At 44.0% G+C, this 23,046-nt stretch overlaps 1 protein-coding gene across 5 annotated transcripts in view; it reads right to left on the bottom strand.

Moving 5' to 3' along the window:
• Positions 1-275: 275 nt before the first annotated feature.
• Positions 276-23,046, bottom strand: part of RASGRP1 (RAS guanyl releasing protein 1) — a 72,424-nt gene continuing 49,653 nt past the window's right edge. For 3 of the 5 annotated variants that reach the window (XM_027831512.3, XM_043548710.1, XM_043548711.1), the window contains 8 exons: positions 22,352-22,432; positions 20,414-20,518; positions 17,898-18,007; positions 16,826-16,970; positions 16,084-16,120; positions 15,257-15,403; positions 10,248-10,621; positions 276-928 (listed from right to left, as the gene is read on the bottom strand). In XM_027831512.3, coding sequence (XP_027687313.1) covers positions 794-928; positions 10,248-10,621; positions 15,257-15,403; positions 16,084-16,120; positions 16,826-16,970; positions 17,898-18,007; positions 20,414-20,518; positions 22,352-22,432 — 1,134 coding nt within the window. In that variant the 3' untranslated portion in view covers positions 276-793. Of the gene's footprint in view, positions 929-8,767; positions 9,290-10,247; positions 10,622-15,256; positions 15,404-16,083; positions 16,121-16,825; positions 16,971-17,897; positions 18,008-20,413; positions 20,519-22,351; positions 22,433-23,046 lie in introns of those variants that run through there. The other 2 variants (XR_006291545.1, XM_037900510.2) reach the window with 2 other exon arrangements.

Genomic DNA, 23,046 nt, shown 5'->3' with positions numbered 1-23,046 from the left:
CTCTGTATGAGGCACTACAATTTTTAGTTTTGCAGGGTTAAAAGTTTGGGTAGCTAGAACCTCTAAGGCCAGCTCAGAAAGCAAAGATTTTAAAGGAATGCTTAATTTTAATCATAGTTGTAAAAATATTTATATACCACATCTTAGAGCATTAAAAAGGAAAGACTTAAAATGTTACTCGTTTCACTGCTTGACGGTTCATATTTCTAATGTTGGATGATGAAAATCAATTAACTCAGTTGCACTTTCCAGTTCTTAATGCAGCAATCATTGGGTCCATGAAATTTCTGTCTTATCAAAAATTGCTCAAAAGTCTTAGATTTATCAAATGTTTGTTTATCAGATGTTTCAGAAAACCTGAATTTGGGCCAAAATTGAGTTGATAGTGTCCGCTTAATTACATACCTTGTCGGAACACTTGTAGATGGGCACTGGGGACTCGATAGAAACAGTAGCTACTCGCAGAGTCACATCATGCATCATCCATATTGGACATGGAAGTTGCTTATTGATGATAAATATAAACTTCAGGACCTATATCACCCTTCTTGAGAGAGAATCCAGAATGTATTAATTCCCATGTTCAGAAGATAAATTATTTTAAACTGTCAGAGAAAGGAACACATTTATACATTCAGCAGTATATTGAACAGGCAAAATACGCTGATTCAACAGACTATATCTCTGTTTAAAATCTTTCAGTCTCTTGTTTCCTGTTCACTTGAATACAGCAGCTTTGTCACAGTTCAAAAAGCCCTCTCTTTCATCCAGAGGAGAGCTCCTGCCTTGTCAGCTACGCGCAGTCTCTGTGTTGTGTATTGTCCAATACATGATTTCTGCGTTGAATACTGAGAGATTCAATTGTTTTGTGCGCCTGTTTAAGCTGAATCTTTAAAGCTTCATTTTCTGCCTTTAGAATATTTCTTTCCTAAACAAAAACAGAGAATGGCAGGCATCATGTGAATGGTATTGGATTTTTAAATCGATTTCACCCTGTTTGCTGGTGCACTTGCTTGATTGGCATCTCACATTTTCTGTGAGAGACTATTTAACTATTCTCCAAATGGTGGTTATGCACTGAACAGTAAATGGCATGTTAAACAAAAAAAGATCAACATGAGCAAATGGCAATTAATTTTCTGTTTGCATCTCTAAAGAATGTATTTGGTTAGCTGGTAAATTAACCATTTCATGCTTGGAACCAGTATTTTTCAATATGACTCATGCAGAATATATTTGTTCTAAATGTACTGAGCTTTCAACCACACAGTGCATAGGAGATGCAAAGATGGGGGAGAAGATTTGGGTGGTAGGTGGGAGTCCGTGTTTCAAGGATGGGTGGGAGAGGGTTTAGTTTTGGACATTGCTTGGGTTTGTAGATAGATATAACATGGATTATTACTGTGGTGGTTTTTTTTTTTCACAAAGACTGAAGGCTTCATGGGGCAGCGACAGGCTGTCTCTTGATTCCATTGCCTAGTGTAATGACAGTGTACTAGCTGAACCCTTTCCTCATTTCCTTTTCCCTATGCATTAATATGCAAAGGTCCACAAAGTGCTGGCTGCCTGCAAACTGTGGGAAGTGAGCTTGCTTTATTCTTGCTTGCCTGAGATTTTCGGACAGTGATGCTGATTGGAGTTAGGATTTTAATCATTTCAGTTTTCATTTGAATTGTTTAACTTTCGTAAGAGGAAGGGATCATCTTGTGGTTAAAGCACTGGACAGAGATTCAGATCTGGGTTTAAATCCTGGAGGTGTCACAGGCTTCCTGCATTACCTTAGGCAAGTCACTTAATAGTACTGGGCCTGAAGCCCTTCTCAGTAAAACGGGTAAACAATGCTTGCTTTCTCCCACCTTTTATCTGTCTTGTCAGTTTAGGGCCCGATCCAACTCCCAGTGATGAATGAGAGTTTTTCCATTGACTTCAGTGTGAATTGGATCAGGTAAGCTTGTAAGAAGAGAACTGTTACTTACTTACCTTACAGTAGATGTGGTTCTGCAAGATGTGATGTCTGTGCGGATCTCACTGTTGGTGTGCTTGTGTCCCATGCGCACAAGATCAGAATTTTCTAGCAAGTACTGTCTGTTGGGGGCTGTACCTGCACTCTGAACTCCTCGCCCCTCCCTTCCACCATCCCCAGCTAAGCACACAATGGGCTACGTGGATCCAACCAACTCTGTTCCCTCAGTAATTCAGAATCCCAGAGATAAGGACTCCAAAGGAGCAGGGGTGAAGTGTGTGTCATGGGATCCACATGGACAAGACTTCGCAAAGAGCTACAGTAACTGTATGATAAGTAGCTGTTCTTTCCTCTTTGCGTCCTTGTCCATGTGGATCACACTGGTGCTAGCTAGCAAGCAGTAATCCTCACAGGACAGACTGAGGGGCCTTGTCTAACTCGCTAACTTAGTCAAAGAGAGAACTGAGAACAGCCCTTCCAAATATGGCATTAGCTTTGGCAGCCTGGGGTTATTTTGTGAGTGACGCACCAGTTTCAGAAAATTATTGCTTCTTGACAAAGGGAGGAGTGAGCACCATTTTGTCTGATGAATATTGCAGATGTATTGTCCATCAAGGATCCCTTGATCAGTGACAACACCTTGAAAGCTGGCCTGATCACTCAGAACTCCAGGATTTTAATGTGAAGGCAGGCATTGCTTTGGGACCTGATTCACCCTGTCGTAGAAGCATCTGTGACTACTGTTAGTGATGGGCATAAAGTCTGAAATGGATCTCCTCTCCTCGTGCTGGGGTTCATCCACCATTTGAGAAAGTCCAGTGTATAGCACTGTGATAAGAGTCCGTGGGGTATCTAAAAGGCTGCTACACTATTCTGAGCCAGGACTGCAGTGGACATATGCAAAGTCTGAAAGAAGCATCACATATGTGCATGAAGCAAGATGACCTAGTAGCTTTAAGCAAAACCTTACTGATGTCATTGGCTGGTTTGAGAGAGTTAATAGAGATTTAATGGTGTGAAATCTATTGATACGGGGGCAAGCCCTTGCTGAGTTCGTCAAGAAGAGTCGTGATAAATTCTATCCTCTGTGAGGGACAACTTGGCATAGATCACTCTCTGTCCTAGACAATGAAAGAGATTCAGAACACTGGTGATAGTTGTGGAGACTTCTTGGCTGGACTTTCTCTTTAGGAGTCAGCTGTCCAGGTACAGATCATTTTGTCAGTGTAAATGAGCTACCACAATAGCTAGGCATTTCGTGAAGGCCCTTAGTACTGACAACTGGCCAAATGGGAGTACTCACACTCCTGTCTCTCTCCATCTGTTCTCTCTTGTGTTATATTTAGGTTAGAAGCTCTTTGAGGCAGGGACAGTCTTTTTGTTCTGTTTGTACAGCACCTAGCACGATGGGGGTCCTGGTCCGTGACGGGACTGCAGGTACTACAGTAATACAAATAATAATAATTAATAAAATGATACTTCCTGTGTGCAAGGTTGATGGCAATGTGGAAGTAATGCATTCTGGAGGTCGAGAGCCATGGACTAATATTGAGCTTTCAGAGCAGGTATAACAGAGGCTCGGGAGACCATCCTTTTGGATGTACCTACTGAGATGTCTCTCATCCAGGATGGGGCACAGCACACCATTACTTTTGGATTGAAGGAAATATTGGGAATAGAATCCCTTCTCCTTTGAACTCTGAACGAATTGTCTCTAGGGCTCCTGTGAGTGGGAAGGAGTCCATCTCTTTTCCCAGCTGTTTCCCAGGCTGGGAGGGAGGCAATGATTGGAATCGTATAGGGTAACCCTTTATGATTTCCGTGACCTGTATGTCCAAAGCTATTCCAGTCCATTCATGTCCGAGAGAAGCAAAATAAATGGCAACCGAATATAAGTGGGCTTTTAGGGAGCTCTGTAGTGATTGGTTGGGAGCTCAGTATTCCCATCAAACCTACTTATTTTGAGGAGAAAGATGCAAGGATTATAGCCTTAGACTCTATGAGGTAGAAGCTGAAGGTGTCTTCCTCCTTGAAAATCTAGACCTCCACTTAGATGAGAAGTCAGCAGACCTTTTTTGTAGGAAGATGATGATCTCTGTTTTGGTTCTGGAAACAGATTGCCTTCGTTCTAGTGACCAATGTATAGATCCCTAAAGACCTATGCATGGCTCTCTAATCTTAAAGCCTCATCAATCTGGGAACGGAAGAGATCAGGCTCCTCGAAAAGATAGAACTTCAATAGCATACTGGACCTCTTTCAGGATTCCTGATGGCTGGAGCCAGGATGCTTTGTTATTGCTGTGGCCAGGAATCGAACAGCTGCATTGGATGCAGCTTGGTGAGAGGTCTTGGCCATTATTAACCTTTTGCTTCACCGCCTTCAGTTCTATTCTTTGCTCGAGAAAGAGAGAGAAAGGAAGAACCTTATCTCTGCTTGTTGTGTTTGGCAAGTAATGCCTGATAAGTTGCAAGGATACTGAGGAATGTGGTTTTCTACCAAATAAGTCCAACCTCTTTAGATCATTTTCCTTGGGAGTGGACCGAGTCAGGGCTGGTTGTCAGGCCTTTTCTAATATTGCTGAGACCACAAGAGAGCCCGGGGTAGGGTGAGAAGTGACATTCATATCCCTTTTGCAGAGTACTTGGTAACTCCTCTCAGCCCTCAGAGATAGGAGGAGTTGAGGCTGGTGTCTGCCATGAGTCCTTTGTTGGCTCTAAGATGCCTTCACTGATAGGCATGACCAGTCTCGCTATCATGCGCTTTGGTGGCTTTTCTTGGTGCACTGAAAGCAATAACCCAAGTATTGGCTATTCTCCCGAGCAGGTCTTGAAATGCCCTAAAACAAAGGTCTCCAAACAGTGGAGCATGCCCCCCTAGGTGGGCATGGAGGAATGTTTGGGGGGGGTGGGGGGGAGTGGCGGTGGCAGGTGGCTCCAGCCAGCCCCATATGGCAGGGCTCAGAGAAGAAGCACCACCCCTGACTCTTTTTTTTCCCCTCTTTTTGTCTGTGCTGGGGACACAACCCAAAATTTGAACTCCAAAGGTGGGGGCTCAGCTCAAAAAATTAGAAAACCACTGTCTAAAATCAGCTGCAGACAGGATCAGTACAGGGGTGTCTGCCTCAGCAGGAGATAATGAATGAGCAGCAGGTTGTTTTATCATTTCATCAAACAGATCTCTGGAGGAATCCTCCTCTTCATATTCAGGCCCTGACTCTCTGACTTTGTGGCTATGTCTACGCTGATAACAGTGTATGGTGTACGGGTACCACACGTGTAGCAACATACTGCAAGGAACAACTCCAGCAGCTCCTGCCTTTTCTCACTGTCTCCCCACTGCCAGAGCCTTTCCTTGCTGCAGTGAAAGGCTCCGACAACAGGGAGCCTCAGTGCAGCGAGAAAAGGCTCCAGCAGCAGGGAGGCAGCAGGAAAGGGCTGCCTCTTCCCTCACCCCCTGCCAGAGCCTTTCCCTGCTGCTGGAGGATGCTTTTTTTGCCTCTGTCTTCACGAACAAGGTCAGCTCCCAGACTGCTGCGCTGGGCATCACAGCATGGGGAGTAGATGGCCAGCCCTCAGTGGAGAAAGAGGTGGTTAGGGACTATTTAGAAAAGCTGGACGTGCACAAGTCCATGGGGCCGGACGAGTTGCATCTGAGAGTGCTAAAGGAATTGGCGGCTGTGATTGCAGAGCCACTGGCCATTATCTTTGAAAACTCGTGGCGAACGGGGGAAGTCCTGGATGACTGGAAAAAGGCTAATGTAGTGCCAATCTTTAAAAAAGGGAAGAAGGAGGATCCTGGGAACTACAGGCCAGTCAGCCTCACCTCAGTCCCTGGAAAAATCATGGAGCAGGTCCTCAAAGAATCACTCCTGAAGCACTTAAATGAGAGGAAAGTGATCAGGAACAGTCAGTATGGATTCACCAAGGGAAGGTCATGCCTGACTAATCTAATCGCCTTCTATGATGAGATTACTGGTTCTGTGGATGAAGGGAAAGCAGTGGATGTATTGTTTCTTGACTTTAGCAAAGCTTTTGACACGGTCTCCCACAGTATTCTTGTCAGCAAGTTAAAGAAGTATGGGCTGGATGAATGCACTATAAGGTGGGTAGAAAGTTGGCTAGATTGTCGGGCTCAACGGGTAGTGATCAATGGCTCCATGTCTAGTTGGCAGCCGGTGTCAAGTGGAGTGCCCCAGGGGTTGGTCCTGGGGCCAGTTTTGTTCAATATCTTCATAAATGATCTGGAGGATGGTGTGGATTGCACCCTCAGCAAATTTGCGGATGATACTAAACTGGGAGGAGTAGTAGATACGCTGGAGGGCAGGGATAGGATACAGAGGGACCTAGACAAATTGGAGGACTGGGCCAAAAGAAATCTGATGAGGTTCAATAAGGATAAGTGCAGGGTCCTGCACTTAGGACGGAAGAACCCAATGCACCGCTACAGACTAGGGACCGAATGGCTAGGCAGCAGTTCTGCGGAAAAGGACCTAGGGGTGACAGTGGACGAGAAGCTGGATATGAGTCAGCAGTGTGCCCTTGTTGCCAAGAAGGCCAATGGCATTTTGGGATGTATAAGTAGGGGCATAGCGAGCAGATCGAGGGACGTGATCGTTCCCCTCTATTCGACATTGGTGAGGCCTCATCTGGAGTACTGTGTCCAGTTTTGGGCCCCACACTACAAGAAAGATGTGGATAAATTGGAGGGAGTCCAGCGAAGGGCAACAAAAATGATTAAGGGTCTGGAACACATGACTTATGAGGAGAGGCTGAGGGAACTGGGATTGTTTAGTCTGCGGAAGAGAAGAATGAGGGGGGGATTTGATAGCTGCTTTCAACTACCTGAGAGGTGGTTCCAGAAAGGATGGTTCTAGACTATTCTCAGTGGTAGAAGAGGACAGGACAAGGAGTAATGGTCTCAAGTTGCGGTGGGGGAGATTTAGGTTGGATATTAGGAAAAACTTTTTCACCAAGAGGGTGATGAAACACTGGAATGTATTACCTAGGGAGGTGGTAGAATCTCCTTCCTTAGAAGTTTTTAAGGTCAGGCTTGACAAAGCCCTGGCTGGGATGATTTAATTGGGGATTGGTCCTGCTTTGAGCAGGGGGTTGGACAAGATGACCTCCTGAGGTCCCTTCCAACCCTGATATTCTATGATTCTATGGAGGCTCTCACTGTGGCAGGGACAGGCTCCAGCAGCAGGGTACGGCTAAAAGTACCAGTGTAGACATAGAAAGCACTGCTTGGGTGTAGAGTATCTATCCTGGGGGTTCCTGCATGTAGAGCACTCTTCTGGCCTAAGCCATGTCTCACTGAACACATGCTAGCTGGGCATGCAGTGTCCGTACTCAGCATGCTGCCGTATATATAGACATCTTTAGTGTGTGGGCGACGCTGCCCTTTGCATGGAAGTTGATCTTGGTCCTTTTCTAGCTGAAGGTACAGGAGAGTGGGACCTAGAGGTACATGAGGCTGCACCCCAGTATGCCCAATAAAGCCAGGAAGGGTAGAACGACTGAGAAGGAGAAGTAGCCTTCCAAAGTCTTTCAACTGTGTAATGGGGGAGGTGCCTTTCCTGAAGGGAAACTGGGGTGATATCCCTACTTTGGCTCTTAAGAGCATGGGAATGCTCCTTAGCAGAAGCTGGGTGGAGGTAGGAGGATGGGGAAGATGAGGTCTGTAGAAAATGCTGATTGGATCAGCAGTGTGAGAATTAGTACTGAGGAGGAGGGTTCCAGTGCTTAATTTGCAATGAAAGAGGTGCCACAGCTCAGCCCCAGAAAGCCCTGGCATAAATTAAGCACTGGCTGAGTGGCCGGAGAGCGGCGGCGGCTGGCCGGGCGCCCAGCTCTGAAGGCAGCGCCACCACCACCAGCAGCAGGGCAGAAGTAAGGATGGTGTGGTATGGTGTGTTGCCACTCTTATTTCTGCGTTCCTGCTGGTGGCGGTGCTGCCTTCAGAGCTGGGCAGCTGGAGAGCGGCAGCTGCTGGCTGGGAGCCCAGAGGTGCCACGGCTGAGCCTAGAGGTGCCAAGACTAGAGGTGCCGGGCTGAGCCCCAGCACAAATTAAGCACTGGAGGATTCCCTGAGGGCAGGTAACAGGATGGCTAACTGAGCCTTGTACCAGAGAGTAAAAGGTCTTTTGGTATTGAGAGAGATTCTAGCATCTGAGGATTCTATCGCTGCTGAGGCAGTCAATACCGTGCTCCAGTCCTGGAGCTGAAGTGGGCTCCCTTTGTCCTGAGGGAGATGGCGAGCTAGTCAGGGTCACTTTCTTGAGCTGATCTATATTCTTGGCCTTAGAGTTATCAGAGTCACAGGGCTCTAGGCTCCTCTTACACACCTTTGCTTTATTCTGTTCCAGGGAAGGAGCATGGCAGTGTCATCTGGCCCTGGGTGGGGGGCAGAATCAGCCTGTTGCAGAAAGAGTAGAACTCGAGCGCTGAGGGTTTGGAGTCTATCATAGAGGTGGTAAGGCACAAACATCTAAGAACATTCCCTGGGACAAAAGGGGACTGGAAAGCTGCCAAATGGGCAGAAAAACTATTAACTAATAATCTAAATCTATACATACAATTAATAACAAAAAACTATTGGACTAGTTGCAAGTGAAAGGAGGATGCCACAGTTCCCACCTTACTGCCCATACGGAGCTTTTGTGGCCATTTACGCCTTAGGATTGTGGGGAGCACAAGCACGTACTGGGCACAGATGTGATCCCAGTGGACACTGCTTACCAGAAAGTTTTAAACTCATGTTCATGGAACACATGTGCACCAATAACAGCGGGAGCCACACAGGCCAGGATTTGAAGAACCGTTTCTTACTATGTGTTTTGTACAGTGCTTAGAACAATGCCCCAATCTAGGTTCGGGCTTCTAGGTAGTTATTTTACAATGGTTAACACTGTATATAGATTTTACAGTTCCTCATTGCTGATTGTCTGGTTTGTCCATTTTACTCTGCTGAATGCCTTTCATTTCTATAAAGTTCTATTTCTCTCTCTTTCATTAGTCCTCATCTGTCTCTCTTCTGGTTTTTTTCTCAGCTGCTATCTGTGCCCTCCCGTATCATGAATTCCATGCTATTCTTTTCTCTTATTTACATTTCTCTGGGGTATTTTTTTCTTATTTTTACCCTCACAATCATGTGCTTGTCATTCCCTTCCAGCGTTCTTATTTCTATTACCCTTCTTGTTTTCTCCATAGCTGAGTAGCCCACACATTCAATGTCTTTCTTTCTGTATATTCACTTCAGTTTCATTGGTTCCAGCCTCTTGTTCTCCAGTGTCATTTCTCTTTCTCTGCTTGACCACTCAGACTTTTCTAGGTGTTAAATGCGAAAAACTGTTAATGCAACTTCTACACAGTAAAAATCACAAAGAGTCAGGAAAGTGTAATATTTCACCAGCAAAGTGAACTTGGCCACATTACCCTTCCAATCAATTTTATGATGTGTACATATTACAACATAAACTGTTATACACTTGCTTGTTCTTTTAAATAGAAAATGGAACTAAAAACACTAAATTCTGTTCTGCAGAGTTAAGGTTATTTATGGAAGCTTTAGCTTCCATATTTCTTGAGTTTTTATGATTAACTGTATCACCTTGAAGTTGCATTCAGAGTTTTTTTGGGGAGGCTTTGATGTCCTTTGGATTTTTTAAAGAAATGCAAAAAAAAATAAAAACTATAAAATTTAATGATCCCAATTAAATTTTGAACTTTACATCTTTTTCATGGTAAAGTCTGGCTTTATTAGTGCTACTACTTAGCTAGAGAGAGTTTTTGGCACGGCAGGGTTAACCTGGCATCAGCATAGTGGCTTACAGTTTAATGGCAACATCTTCACTGTGGAAACTAATTTGCAAACTATTGCCCAGTCTGGAGTGTCCCTAAAATTGATGACTAGATTTATGGAGTAAAATCCTGGCTCCAGTGACTTCAATGAGAATAGGATTTCACCTATGGATGTAAAGGCCGTAAGGGATCATTGTGATCATTTAGTCTGACCTCCTGCATAAGAAAGGCCTAATAATTTCTGCATCAAGCTCAATAGCTTATGCTTGAATTAGAGCATAACTTTTAGAAATACATCCAATCTTGATTTAACGTTTTCAAGGGATGGAGACTCTACAAATATCCCTTATTAATTGTTCCAGTAGTTCGTTATCCTGGCAGCGCAAAAGGCCCTTGAAGTGACAGTGGATTGTTAAATTAACTTAAAGGCCTCTTTACTGTGCCACTGTAGTGGAAAGGAGAATATGATCCATTGGGTAAGTACCTGCTCCAGTTCCTGGTACGAGGGTTTATAGATGCGAAGCTCGTCCTTCCGTTTCTGACTAGAGTCTTTGTTTTCCCATTTTACATAAGCCTTTTTGCGGCTTAGAACTGGGCTTGGGCATGGAGATGGTGTTGCAGGCTGTAGATAAATATTTTCCGATGGTATCCCATGCTCCTTCTCCATCTGCCTGCTGGGTACATCGCTATTTGCCAGTGTTGGCTCAGTCTGTGTGCTCTTGTCAAGAACAGCTGGCTTCACTCTCACTGAGATTTTTTGGGACGAGACGCCCATAAGCATAATTGTTCGGTCCTTGCTCTCTTCATTGTGTTCAGCCACTTCTCCATTAGGAAATGTAAACGGTCCTTCCTCCTGCCCTACAGAACAGAAACAACGAACTGAGTTAATTGGAGACCTGCACTGGGAAGGAAGCTATATAGCCATAGTCATTCAGTGTGCCTTTTTAAAACAATGTACTATGCAATATTTAAGCTGAAATGGTGTTTATATTCACATCTCTCTGAATTTGGTCTAGTAGCAGAGGCTCTGAAACTTTTTCCAGAGTGTGGACACCTTCCCTCCGATTCACAATCCCATAAAATCCCTGCAGCAACTGCAATAATTACTTACATGGGAAAGAATTAGGAAAGTATTACTGTAAATGTAGCTGTCTTTAAGATGATGTAGCATCACAGAAGTGTAAAACTGGAAGGGACGTCAATAGGTCATCTAGTCCTGTCCCCTGCACTCAAGGCAGGACTAAGTAATAATTAGACCATTCCTGACAGTGTGTTTGTCTAACCTGTTCTTAAAAACCTCCTGTGATGGAGATTCCACAACCTCCCTAGGCAATTTATTCCAGTGCTTAACCATACTGACAGTTAGGAAGTTTCTCCTAATGTCCAGCCTAAACTGCCCTTGCTGCAATTTAAGCCCATTGCTTCTTGTCCTATCCTCAGCAGTTAAGAACAATTTTCTCCCTCCTCCTTGCAACAACCTTTTATGTACTATGAATGAAAATGAAATAATACACACTAGAGAACTTCCTCCTAATAATTCCTGCAGCAGATCTTTTAGAAAACCATCCAATCTTGATTTTAAAATTACCACTGACGGAGAATGGGAAATTGTTCCAATGGTTCATTACACTCACTGTTAAAAATGTACACCTTACTTCCCGTCTGAATTAGTCTAGCTTCAACTGCCAGCCATTCAATCATGTTATACCTCTTGTCTGCTTGATTGAAGAGCCCGTTATTAAATATTTGTTCCCCATGCAGGTACTTAGAGAACGTAAACGAGTTAGCCTTCTCTTTGTAAGCTAAGTAGATTGAGCTCTTTGCATCTGCCACTGCAAGGATGTTTTCTAATCTTTTAATCATTCTCTGGGCTCTTCTCTGAACCCTCTCCAATTTATCAACATCCCTCTTGAATTGTGGACTCCAGAACTGGACACAGTATTCCAGCAGTGGTCAGACCAGTGCCAAATACAAAGTAAAACAACCTCTCTATACCTTTACATACTCTTCCTTTCCCCATGGCCTTGGGGAAAAAAATCACAGTCTTTGTGTTAACTTACCCCTCTAAAACTGGTGCAATGAAATACTTCATTTTGCAGTGTCTTTCATGTAAGTGATCCCAGAATGGTTTGCCGAGTTAAACAACAGTTACAAAATGAAAGCAATAAATGAAAGCAGAAGGAGTGAGAAATGGAGAGGTAAGAGTGTGACCTTAAGAGCTCCTCCACACCAGCTGGCAAAGGGCTCACTGTTCTGTAACAGCAACTGCTGCTGGGCCTGCTAAACTCACTACACCTAAGAGGTTGCTGTCATGGCATTTATCAGTAAAGCATGTTGTGTGAAATCTTAAATGAAAGCCAATATTTTGCTGATCATTAATATTGTTGTGATATCTATGTACTGATTATATGTAAAAAATTATGTCTCTATATTGAAACTATGTCCTTTTGGTTTGTATCAAGGTGTAATTCCCCAGTAGAAGTGAAGAACTGGTTTTGCCAGACAAAGGCATGTATGTTCACGAGTCTGCCTAGGTTAATATGTAGATTAAGCACTGTAAGCCAAACACAATGGGAGCTATATTTGCATTTCAAATCAGCAGAAGGATCTGAAGACAACTTGGAGGCATCACAATGCGGGGGTGAAGGGGCAATCCTGACTGAGGGGTCAAAACAATGAGTTTGGCTTTTTGCTTCTCCTTTTATTTCTCATTTTGGTATCCCCTTACTGAGGAAACCCCTTGAAGGGTGTTGCGATCGTTATGAAAACTTGGGTCCTGGTTTTGACTGAAAACCAGCAGCTCTTTCATAACTGAATCCTTGGGAGAAGATCTACTTTATAAAACAGGAAAGGTAACTATTAATAAGTGTAGACCTTGGATTGCATTTTATGTTTTGTTTTATATGTGTAATCAGTTCTGTTTCCACTCATTATCCTGTATCAATATCTCTAAAATCATAATCTTTGTTAATAAGCATAGAAATAGATTACACTGCTGTTGTGTTATAAAAGGATCACATCCTGAGATGTACCAGCCAAGCTGTTTGTACATTGTTGCTTTGGGGACCGCTTACCTGATAATTATTGTGAGTGTCCAGTGAGAGGGACTGGATACTGCAGGGAGCACTCGGGGGTTAGCCCTAGCTGGCACAGAGAAGGCGAGCTCTGTGGAGGCTGGGAAATCCATGATTGTGGGACCAGAAGCTGTTGCTTTCAGGTAGGGTTGCCAACTTTCTTACTGAACAAAACTGAACATCCCTGGCCCTGCCCCACTATCTGTATACAACCCTGCGAACCTCTGGGGTGTCAAACAAGAAGCAGAGTGGAAAAGAGAGGTCTTCCCGTGAGATTTGAAAATGGTTGAAGAGCTGATCAGGTGAGAGATACAGGGGAGCCAGTCCAGATGGCAGAACTTCAGAGAAAACTTTCTCTTCAGGAGTGGCGCATGAATGGGACGTGAGAAGATGAGGCTGTGACTAGATGTGTGTACAGGCAGGGGAAAAGGAAGGGAAAGAGGCAAATCTGACTGTAGTAACTATGTAGGGCAAGCACTTGAGGTGAGAAATGGAGACAATTTGAGAACTTTTAAATGAACGGGGGAGTCAGTGAAGCTAATGAAGGATGCAGCTGTGGCTCTTTGTACCTGGGGCAAGATGGATGGCCATATCTGCATGTGTTACAGCCCTGCATGTTCTGGAGGCTGGAGAGAGATGGGCCTGAGGGAGACCATAGAGCAGGTCAGTGAGAGCAGCCTGATAGCTTCCAAGGCCAGAAGGGGCCCCTGTGATAATCTAGCCTGCCCTCCTTTATCACACAGGCCATAGAACTTCCCAAAAATAATTCCTAGTGCATATTGTTTAGAAAAACCTCCAGCCTTTGTTTAAAGATTGCTAGCAATGGAGAATCCACCATGACCCTCAGTAAACTGTTCCAATGGTTAATTACCATCACTGTGAAACGTTTACATCTTTATATGGAGGCATGGGTGAGAACTCCCCCATCAGAGCAATTGAGGCAGTGGTGTACATGGGCAATGCTGGGGGTGTGGTTACAGGCAGATTTACAGACACAGGCAATGCGCAAAGAGCAGGAGAGCTCAAAGATGATGAGAGCGAATACCTTGGGGAAATCCAAGTCAAAAAAGAAACACTACTTCTTTTGGATGCTTAACTTATTAAATCTGAGATTAAGCCATGTTTCCTGGATTGAAATAGGCAGGAAAGCATGGGCAGTTAATAAAGATCTGTACAACTGAGTATTAATGTAAGGGGGTCAGTGAAGGTTAAGGTGACCAAGAGGGAGTTTGAAATCACGTAGGGAAATGAAGAAAAGAATGTAATTATGGCTTTTAATTTTCTTGGTGCACTGATATGTACATGAGTTGATTTTAGAAACCCAGAAGCAAAACTTGAATTTAACTCTGAGCCACTTATTTAATATTGCAATTGCTTCCTGCCAAGTGGTAGAAACTAGAGCACACTGCAATCTGCTTGTCACAAGGTGGCACAATTAGTTAACACATCAGCCTTTCACTTCTAGATAGCTGGGCTCAGATCCTCTGAGTCACAGCTCAGAAAAGTTGGACAACGTCTTGGCTCAGCTCTTGTGGGAATTTGTGCACGTCATTCAATTTCACACAACTGGAGGTCTCTGCTCAGGAAATGACCAGGCCTGAAATAATTAGCAATATTGTGAGCAGGAGAGGAATAGTGGTGGGTGCACCCAGACCTAGGTTTACTTATGTCTGGCTCTAGCCCCAGTCCAGACTTATACGGTGACCCCTCTGATACTAGTCAATATGTTGTTGTTAATGAATTCTAGTGTTTATTAACTAATGCTATTCAATCATGAGAGGCAGGTATAAGCCTTCCCTGGCACAGCTCCCTGCTCTGCCCCTTCCCCGAGACCCCCGCCACTGCCTGGTGAGTCTCTCCTCTCCTTGCCCCTCCACAGGTCCCCGCTGCTTGCCATGTCCCTACTCTCCTCCCCCCAAGTCCTCTCCTCCACCCCACTCTTCCCTGCAAGGCTGCCTGCACAGCCACTGCGTCGCAACTCTCCTCCACCTCCTCCCCGCAAGACCCGGCCACCTGCCACTCGTCACATCCCTCCTCACCCCCCCACCCCCACCCCTGCAGGACCAGGGACATGGAGGAGAGGAGGGATGCAGAGAGCTTGAGTCGTGGGGGCATCAGGGAAGAGGGGGTGGAGAAGAGGAGGGATGTGGAGATCTTGAGTGGCGGGGGCCTCGGTGGGGAGGGGTAAGGGTAGGAGAAATGTGGCAGATGCTGGGGCCCTCACAAGGGAGGGGGCCTGGGCGGAGCAGGGGGTAGCGTGGGCAGGGCTGCAGGTGGAAGAGGCGGGACAGGGAGCTAGCCTCTCCTAGGGGAAGCTTCACATACCACCCAGGTATTCAATTAATCAACATGTTGGGGGAGGGGATAAAGGAGGGGTCCTATATGGCACTTTGATCTTAGATATCTGAACCTTCCTCACCATGGAATTGCTCTTTGACTCCTACAGGGCAGAGGCTAGAAGCGAGGGCTGAGGTCGGGCTGTTATCAGCAGTCATGCTTTTGGATCTTTTCTTGCACTCAAATACAACCAGGTCTTTGCATTGCTTGTGACAGTTCATTCCACAGTCTGTAAACAAGTAAAACAAGGTTTGTAGCATTTAGTGGTTTTGCTGCAGCATCTGAGATCCGTTCCCACACTGTATTACCTCCCCAGGAAACTGCAGAGGCCTTCTTACATGTTCTGTAAGGCATGGTATGAAACCACAAATGGATGGTAAATATACTCAACTGCATCCCTGTGCAATGTACCATTCAAACCCACTTTTATACTGAAGATATCCCACTAGCAAAAACTCAGCCAAGCAGAACACATTAGAGTGGTACTGGCCCAGGTGGCTACTTAATATTGCATGGTCACATTGTCTTCTCCCATGCAAAAGCCTGCAGGAGCGTATTCAGAGGAAGGAAAACCCTGCAAGATTTCCATTGTGGAGCTCCCCAAATAGTTCTGTGGGAGATGGGGTTTGCTTCCCTAGGAGTGTCCATTACAGATCCTGTAGGGATTTGCAGAGTGCTAGGGCCATCCATTGTGAGGTCCTATGACTTCAAACTGGCTGAGGGCCACCTGCCCCTCCTCCAGATCTCAGGCCATGGCTTCCTCTGTCAGTAGACGCTCCTTAGGTGGGGGGGATTGAAGTGAGGCTATGGAAAAGGTAATGTATCCTCAGGCTATACAACCTTATCATTAATTTTGAGGGCACCTTCACAACTATGCATTCAGTCAACAGAAGAGGAAGTAGTAATTACCTTTGCATCTATATCCTTGTTTAATAACTCCCCAGAGCTGGTATTTCAGGCACAAAGGAAAAAAAGGCATATTTGTGTTAAGATATTTCATTGAATTTTGGCATGTCGGATGGCCCTCTCCAGGCACAAGAATGTGACAAAAGCCCACCCCTTTGTTTTGAAGCCTGATACTTTTTCTTGCATCAATCATGTCTGCCGATCTGAAAAGAGGTCCCACAATTGGAGTAGCAGGGGTGTCACAAGTCATGTCTATTGTGCTTGTGTAAAGCCTAGTCTCCAGCTTGTGACACGCCTTCAGGAGCCATCACTAACGCGTACCAGACATCACCCCATAACAGCATGATGCTGATCCCAGGAATCAGTCATAAGGGAGCAGCATAGTCAGCTTGCCCGTCTTCCTTTGCTAAACAGGAAGCAGGCCCAGCTTTGCTCAGTGCTGGGCCAGGCCCAACAAACTCTGGGGGAGGGAGGCGCTAGGCTTTGAACCTCTTGCCTGACAGTGATGCAGCTTGAAACACGACTGCCTTGGCAGCCAGAAGAACACGAGGCAGAAGGAGCAACGTTAGAGAAGCAAAACCACCACCAAGGAGGGAAACGTCTCCATTGAAACATGGTCAGTAACATTAAACATATAAATTGTCCTAAGATTTCAATATTAAATGATAAATGTTTGCTTACTAGACTGAAGAAACATCGTTATGCTAATAGATGTTAATGTAATGTACTTAAAAAATAAGCTTACAAATCCAGCACAGTTGTCACAGAACGTAGGCTTTAGGTAAGTGGTCTCTTGGAAGTTGTGAGCAAAGCCAAGACCTAATTTAGAATAGATCGAGCTAGCCCTCATAAAGTAAGCTGTTATTTCATCCCTGCTAATCAGACCTTCCCTGCAAATAAACGAGAGAGATGGTTAATAGGGGCTCTGCTTTCCAGCAGCACAAGGAGAGTTAACTACATCTTCCACCCCCCACTTCTAACAGCCGTAGATGTCAGAATTATTCAATAATCTGGCCATGGGTTCTACAGAAACTCATTTATGAATTAAAATGCAGTTTATACAACTAAACAAAATAGCTTCTTGTGAAGTGCAACCTCACAACACCTTCAGAACACTGTTCACAATTATCAAAACAAAGCAAAAAAAATGAAGCAAGGGAATAATTCCTTCCAACAGGAATTCACGCTGTTCTTTACTATCTCTAATGTGGTGTTAGAAAGCGTGCTTTCCTCATAGGAGGAGGAAAGAGATACCACGCATTTCTGACAGAGTCAAATTTTAATTTTCTCTGCTTTCTAATTTTAATCCTTGGCAGGCCAGAGAAACTCCAAATGACCACAGCTGCATTTTTCTATATTTTGAGGAACATTTTTTGGCTAACACACAAATCTGTTGTCATCTGATCAAAACACAGGTTTCACTGGTCTGCGCCAAACATATTTTATTTCTCTACATGGTCTTTAACAATGACAACAACAAAAGCCTGTTCTGAGACACAGTTTTACCTTAGAAAAATGTTCAATACAGTTAATGTTATTGAATATAATTCAATAAAAGATTCTTTATGATATTACACTTCAATTTTCTTCAATTGGTCTAAGCGGAGTATTGGAGTCTCACAACAGACAACGGTTTGATTTTGCTGCAGGGGGGTGAGGTCATTTGCAACTAACTCAGAAGGTGCTTTTGTGAGTTACGTTTCCACTTTCATTTTGGGAGAGAGGAAGGTGATTTTAACATCTCTTATGACAACAACTATCTGTTAAGAAGCTCACATGCAGAAACAGATGTAAAAATGAGGTTCACAGACACACACCTGTCCTTGTCCATGACACAAAATGAGAATGGAAAGCTGGCTGCAATCTTTTCAAATTCTTCCTGAGAAATGTATCCATCCTGATCATGGTCATAATTTTTGAAGACAGACTGGATAAGATGATAATAGAGGAAATTATAATGAAGTTGGACAACTTACTTATCACCTTTTTTGGGGAAAAAATTAAGTTCAAAATATATCAAAATATGGTGGAAGTACCACCATACCCAGACAAAAACATGTATTGCTTCTGAGTCATTCAGTGTAAAATAAACTTTAATGGTTTTCTTTAAAACAGCGCAAGGACCTTTCTCGCTGCCTGCCCTGCTTAAGTCTATAGAACCATCGTACATTCTGGATTGATGTCAAAACCCAAAGGTAAATTCTAAACAACATGGACCAAATTCTGTACTGCTCCATAGTGTGTGCAATCCCACTGCCTGGGTATGGTGGTACTTCCCTTCCACAAATCCCTTTGTTTTTCACACTCAGCCCCTTTCCCCCCTCTCTAAGCCACTGTGGCCAGGTCCACACACAAAGGTTGCACCACTGAAGCCCTCTTTATTAAAGTGGGATTAGGTGCGTGCGCATGCACACACCATCTCCCAGAGCTAGATCTCTGTAGTTAAACCAAAATAGTTGCCCAGCTTATTTTATCAGGGCAGCTCTACATTGGAGGGAGTGTTAAATCAATGGAGTAGCACCGTAGACACAGTTTCATTAATACAGCGACATCAATTCAAGTAATTCTCCCACTTCTAGCCTACACTGCAGCAGTGACTGATGCACTGAGGGGTGGTGACTTTTCTGCACTCCCTATCTAGTCATCAGCTTGTCCCAAAGTCATTCTGACTTTAAGATGTTTTACAAACTCCCAGGAGCCCCATTTGCAAGCCACTAGAACACCAAACCTTTCAGAGCATTCTTGGGTTTACCAAAGGGGCTATATTGCCTAGCACATTTGCCTAGACCTGAAGTTAAGAGAATTGACTTCCTTGCTGTCTGGAGCAAGAAGCATGTGTAAACAGAGCTCAGAAACTCTCACCCAAAACAAGGTCGTCTGCCAGTACCTGTCATACAAGAGGGCAGCTCTGAGCTCAGGAGCTTCCTTCCGATTCTCAGTGCCTGCTGCCTTTGTTGTTTGAAACCAGGCAGAAACAGCTATGGGGGAGGGCAGAAGTGTCCTTCCCTTCTCTATATCCCCATAGCTCCTCTACACAAACTACTGGCCATTTCCCCTGCTTTCTCTGCTTGGTGTTTTCTGCCTTCTCCCCCACAACATCACCTGCCACCCTCTCAGTTTGGGCTGCCAGGCCCCCACTGCCTCTCTGTCTCCTAGTTCCCTCCTTTAAAATGTTCACTATAATCCCTTCCGTGCCAACAAGGCTGTGCGACCCCAGTGATGTCTGCACCTGTGCAAGTGCAATAGTGTGAATGCACTCAATCAAAATACTTGGATTGATAATAACTACTCCAATATAACTTGCACCTGCACAACTTGTATGTGTAGACAAGCCAAAAGTTACCTTCTCTCTTGTAGGCCCCCAACTCAGCAAAGTACTTACGCACATGCTTAACTCTGAGATCATGGGCAGCCCAGCGACATCAGTGGGACTGCCCACATACTTAAGTGCCTGGCTGAATTAAGGCCATTTCTGCAACCCTTGTGCCCATTGAGTAACACCACTGACGTTCATGTGACGGCTTGCATCTATTAAGTATAAGGGTTGCAGAATCTGGTCCTAACTCTTAACTTTCAAAGTTCCTCTAGCTCATGACAAATTCTTTTTATCAAGCAATTTGTGAAAACACATGTGAAACACTGGCAGGGACCTTGGGTCACGAATCCTGGTCTATAGGGCTCATTGGAGCTATCTGGTTCCACCCTGCACTTCAGAGCCCTACTAATTCTTGTCAGAATCGAAGCTGAACACAGACAGAGGGCCCCAGTCCTGGAAGCTTGATTGGTTCAAAGTCCTATTTAAACCCAGCACAGGAACAGGAAGATGTCCATACAACTGCGATCCATCTTGCTATGGACTGTGTGCTTCTGCTCCCCTGGCTTGACTTTCTGGTATCCTGACCTGGCCCAACTCTGGTTCCTGATCTCTGGTTTGGCTCTCAAGCTTGTCTCCTGACCCTGCCAGCCTTCTGACATTTGACTCTTGGTTCACCCTCTGACTTTCTGGTATATAACCTGGCCTGATTCTTGCTTTGACCACTCGGTCAGACAGCCCATATCCCAGCCGTGACAAACACACTGTATCAAAATAAACTTTAGCAAACAACAAGTGTGTGTTGCAGTTTAAGCAGCAGTGCAGTTAGTTGATACCCCTGATGGGACTACAGCTACTATAACAAAACTGTGCTTTCAAACAATGCAATTGTTTTAACATGGTTTGCAAATAGACTCAGCACAGGTTTGAAGATGTCTGGTTTTCAGTATGCAGCTTCTCATTACATATATTATCATATACAGGAGGTAATCAAACATACATGGTAAAATGGCCACTTACATCAACCATTCTCTGAACGTGCTTGCTGATTGTCTTTGGATCAGGTTTTGGAGCTATGCCTGAGGCCCAGTCTGCAACTACCGGTGGTTTGGAAGGTGTCAAAGGCTAAAATGAACATTATAGAAACTTATTACCATCTCATCAAGTATTTTCAATAACCAAGTTCTTTCCTTTGTCTAACAGAAGAATAAAAATGGCTAGCCAGGAGCAGATCAGTGGCCCAGTTGGTCCAGTATCCTGTCTCTGACAGTGGTCAGAGAGGAAGGTCTTCACTGAGCTATCCACAGTGGTATTTAGGTCTTTTCCCTAAGTTATTACTGTTAATTCAGAGCCCAGTAAGGTGGGTGAGTAGTTCTGCCAAGGTGCAGTTCTTTGCTGTTTTTTCCCAACACAAACGAATCCACCACCATGGCTGTCTGTTTATCCATCTTTATTGGCTACCGCTGCAATTCCTTGCATGATTTTTCAGTCTTGATTAGTCTAAAAAATTGTCATCTGCAAATTTTGCTACTTCATTTTTCACCCCCTGCTCCAGCTCAGCGAGTATATTGCACAACACTTGTCTTAGTATGGAGCCTGTGCCATCCTGTTAAACTACTGACCATTTAACTCTTCTTTTCTATCCGAGTTTCTGCTTCCTGACAGTACTATGTATCCCCCCCCCATAACTATTTAATTTACTTACTAGCCTTTTGTGAAGGACTTTGTCAAAGGAGTTTTGAACTGTCAATTAGTGAGGCATAATTTTCCTTTATAACAGATGGTTAGTCTCTATGATATCATGAACACTTTTAATTATTATTGTTTCTACCTATTTATCAAGAACAGCAGTAATTTCCCCATGGCTACTACATTCAGTCCTATGCATTTTGATTAACAGTAGATCAGTTTCATGCAATGTAAGGGTGACCTTAAAAGCCCCTCAATGCATAATGGCAAAGAGATCACTGTCATATAACAGCAACTGCTATCAGGCCTGACAGACTTACCACACCTAACACATTGCTGTCATGGTACTTATCTGTAAAGAATGTTGTGAAAGGTGTCAGTTGAAAAAACTTATATCACGCTGGTCATCACAATCACTGTGTGATGTATGTGTGGGTAACCATTACACAGTTGAGTATATACTGAAAATATGTTCAAACCAGGCAGGGCTGATAAGCAAGGTTTTCCTAGACAATGGAATGTTGATTTATCTGTCTGCCTAGGTCTCAGATGTCAATCGAGCCTGGTAAAAGCCAAAAACAAAGCAAGCACATTACGTCAATAGGAAAAGCAAAGGGAAGGCTCTTCCAGGGGGTTGGGCACTGGGGTGCACCAAGTGTTACCTGCTAGGCAAAGTAAGGGCTGGCAGAGTCCTAAGGCATTTGTTTGGCTGGCTAACCAACTGGGGTGGCAGTGTGTTGTCAGTTGGTTTAGCATCTGCAAATCTCTCTTTTGTAAAGGCAGAGGGCTAACAAGGTGACTGACAGTTCTGGATGCCTTGAGAGAGTGTCACAGTAAGCAGCTTTCTTTTCCGTGTTTATTAAAAAAATTGAAAAATAAAATAATATAAAAATGCCTTGGGGTAGATTATTGGAATTGTTAGAGGCCTGTTGCTTTAGAGGAATTAGAGTTCACTATCAATGGGGCAACTCATGGGTCTGATGTCTCCACTCATGCTGATATAAATCAGGAGTAACTCCATATATTTCAAATACATCATTTGAAATAAATGGAGTTACACTGGTATCGTAAGAGTGAGAGGAGACGCAGGCCTGTATACAGAGTTGTTATTACTATTCTAGTTCACTAACATGCTGTTGTTTGTAACAACAATATACCACAAACACATCAGTGTCTTTAATGAGCCGTAGGCTAAACCCAAGTGTCTACCAAGGATGAAATGTATATTGCTGTTAAATCATTTTGTTAAGGTTCTGGAAAGGCTCTTACTGCAGCTCGGTTGGTTCTTGGCTCTCGTGCATATGATAGTTCATATATTTCATCTTCAGTGTAGTAAAGATCAAGTGACAGCTGAAAATAATCATAGAACTGGATTAGTCTCTAAGCAGTTGCTGTTATTCCGTGGATTTACTTGTTTCTAGTGCACCTACAACTTGCTGGTGAATTAATTGTTAATTAAGGCTGTGCTACAAAACCATACATTTGGGGGAACATGCATTCAAAGCCTAGGTGCTGATAGCAATTTGAAATGGGCACATTTCCAAATGCCAATCTGTTGTTCCCATTGCCTAAGAAATGAACACAAGTACAATCAGATATTGGCGGTGTGAGTTAATAAGTGACCCGATAACAGTCCGTTGTCCCCATGACATTACAATGGGGGTTCTGTCACATCCACGAGAGATGTCTGCTTGTCTGCACTTATAATTCAAACTCTATTTTGGTAGATTTGTCTTTAATAGCTACCCAAGAAGTTTAGGGCAAAATTAGGTTTCTGTGCAACAAAATTATTTTTCAATATTTTAATTATTTAGAATTAATTTCAGTAAAGATTTTATTCAAGCATGACCCACACAAATGTAACTGTAAAGAAAGAAAGTAGTCTAACTAGCCTCTCTGAATTGACATGGCTCCTATAGAGTTCAGTGACCCCTTCTCCCTCCTCCCCCAACTCCCGCAAAAAG

The sequence above is a fragment of the Chelonia mydas genome, chromosome 6 (assembly GCF_015237465.2).
Source record: "Chelonia mydas isolate rCheMyd1 chromosome 6, rCheMyd1.pri.v2, whole genome shotgun sequence".
Classification (NCBI taxonomy): Eukaryota; Metazoa; Chordata; order Testudines; family Cheloniidae; genus Chelonia; species Chelonia mydas.
This window is presented reverse-complemented; position numbering and strand designations above follow the sequence as displayed.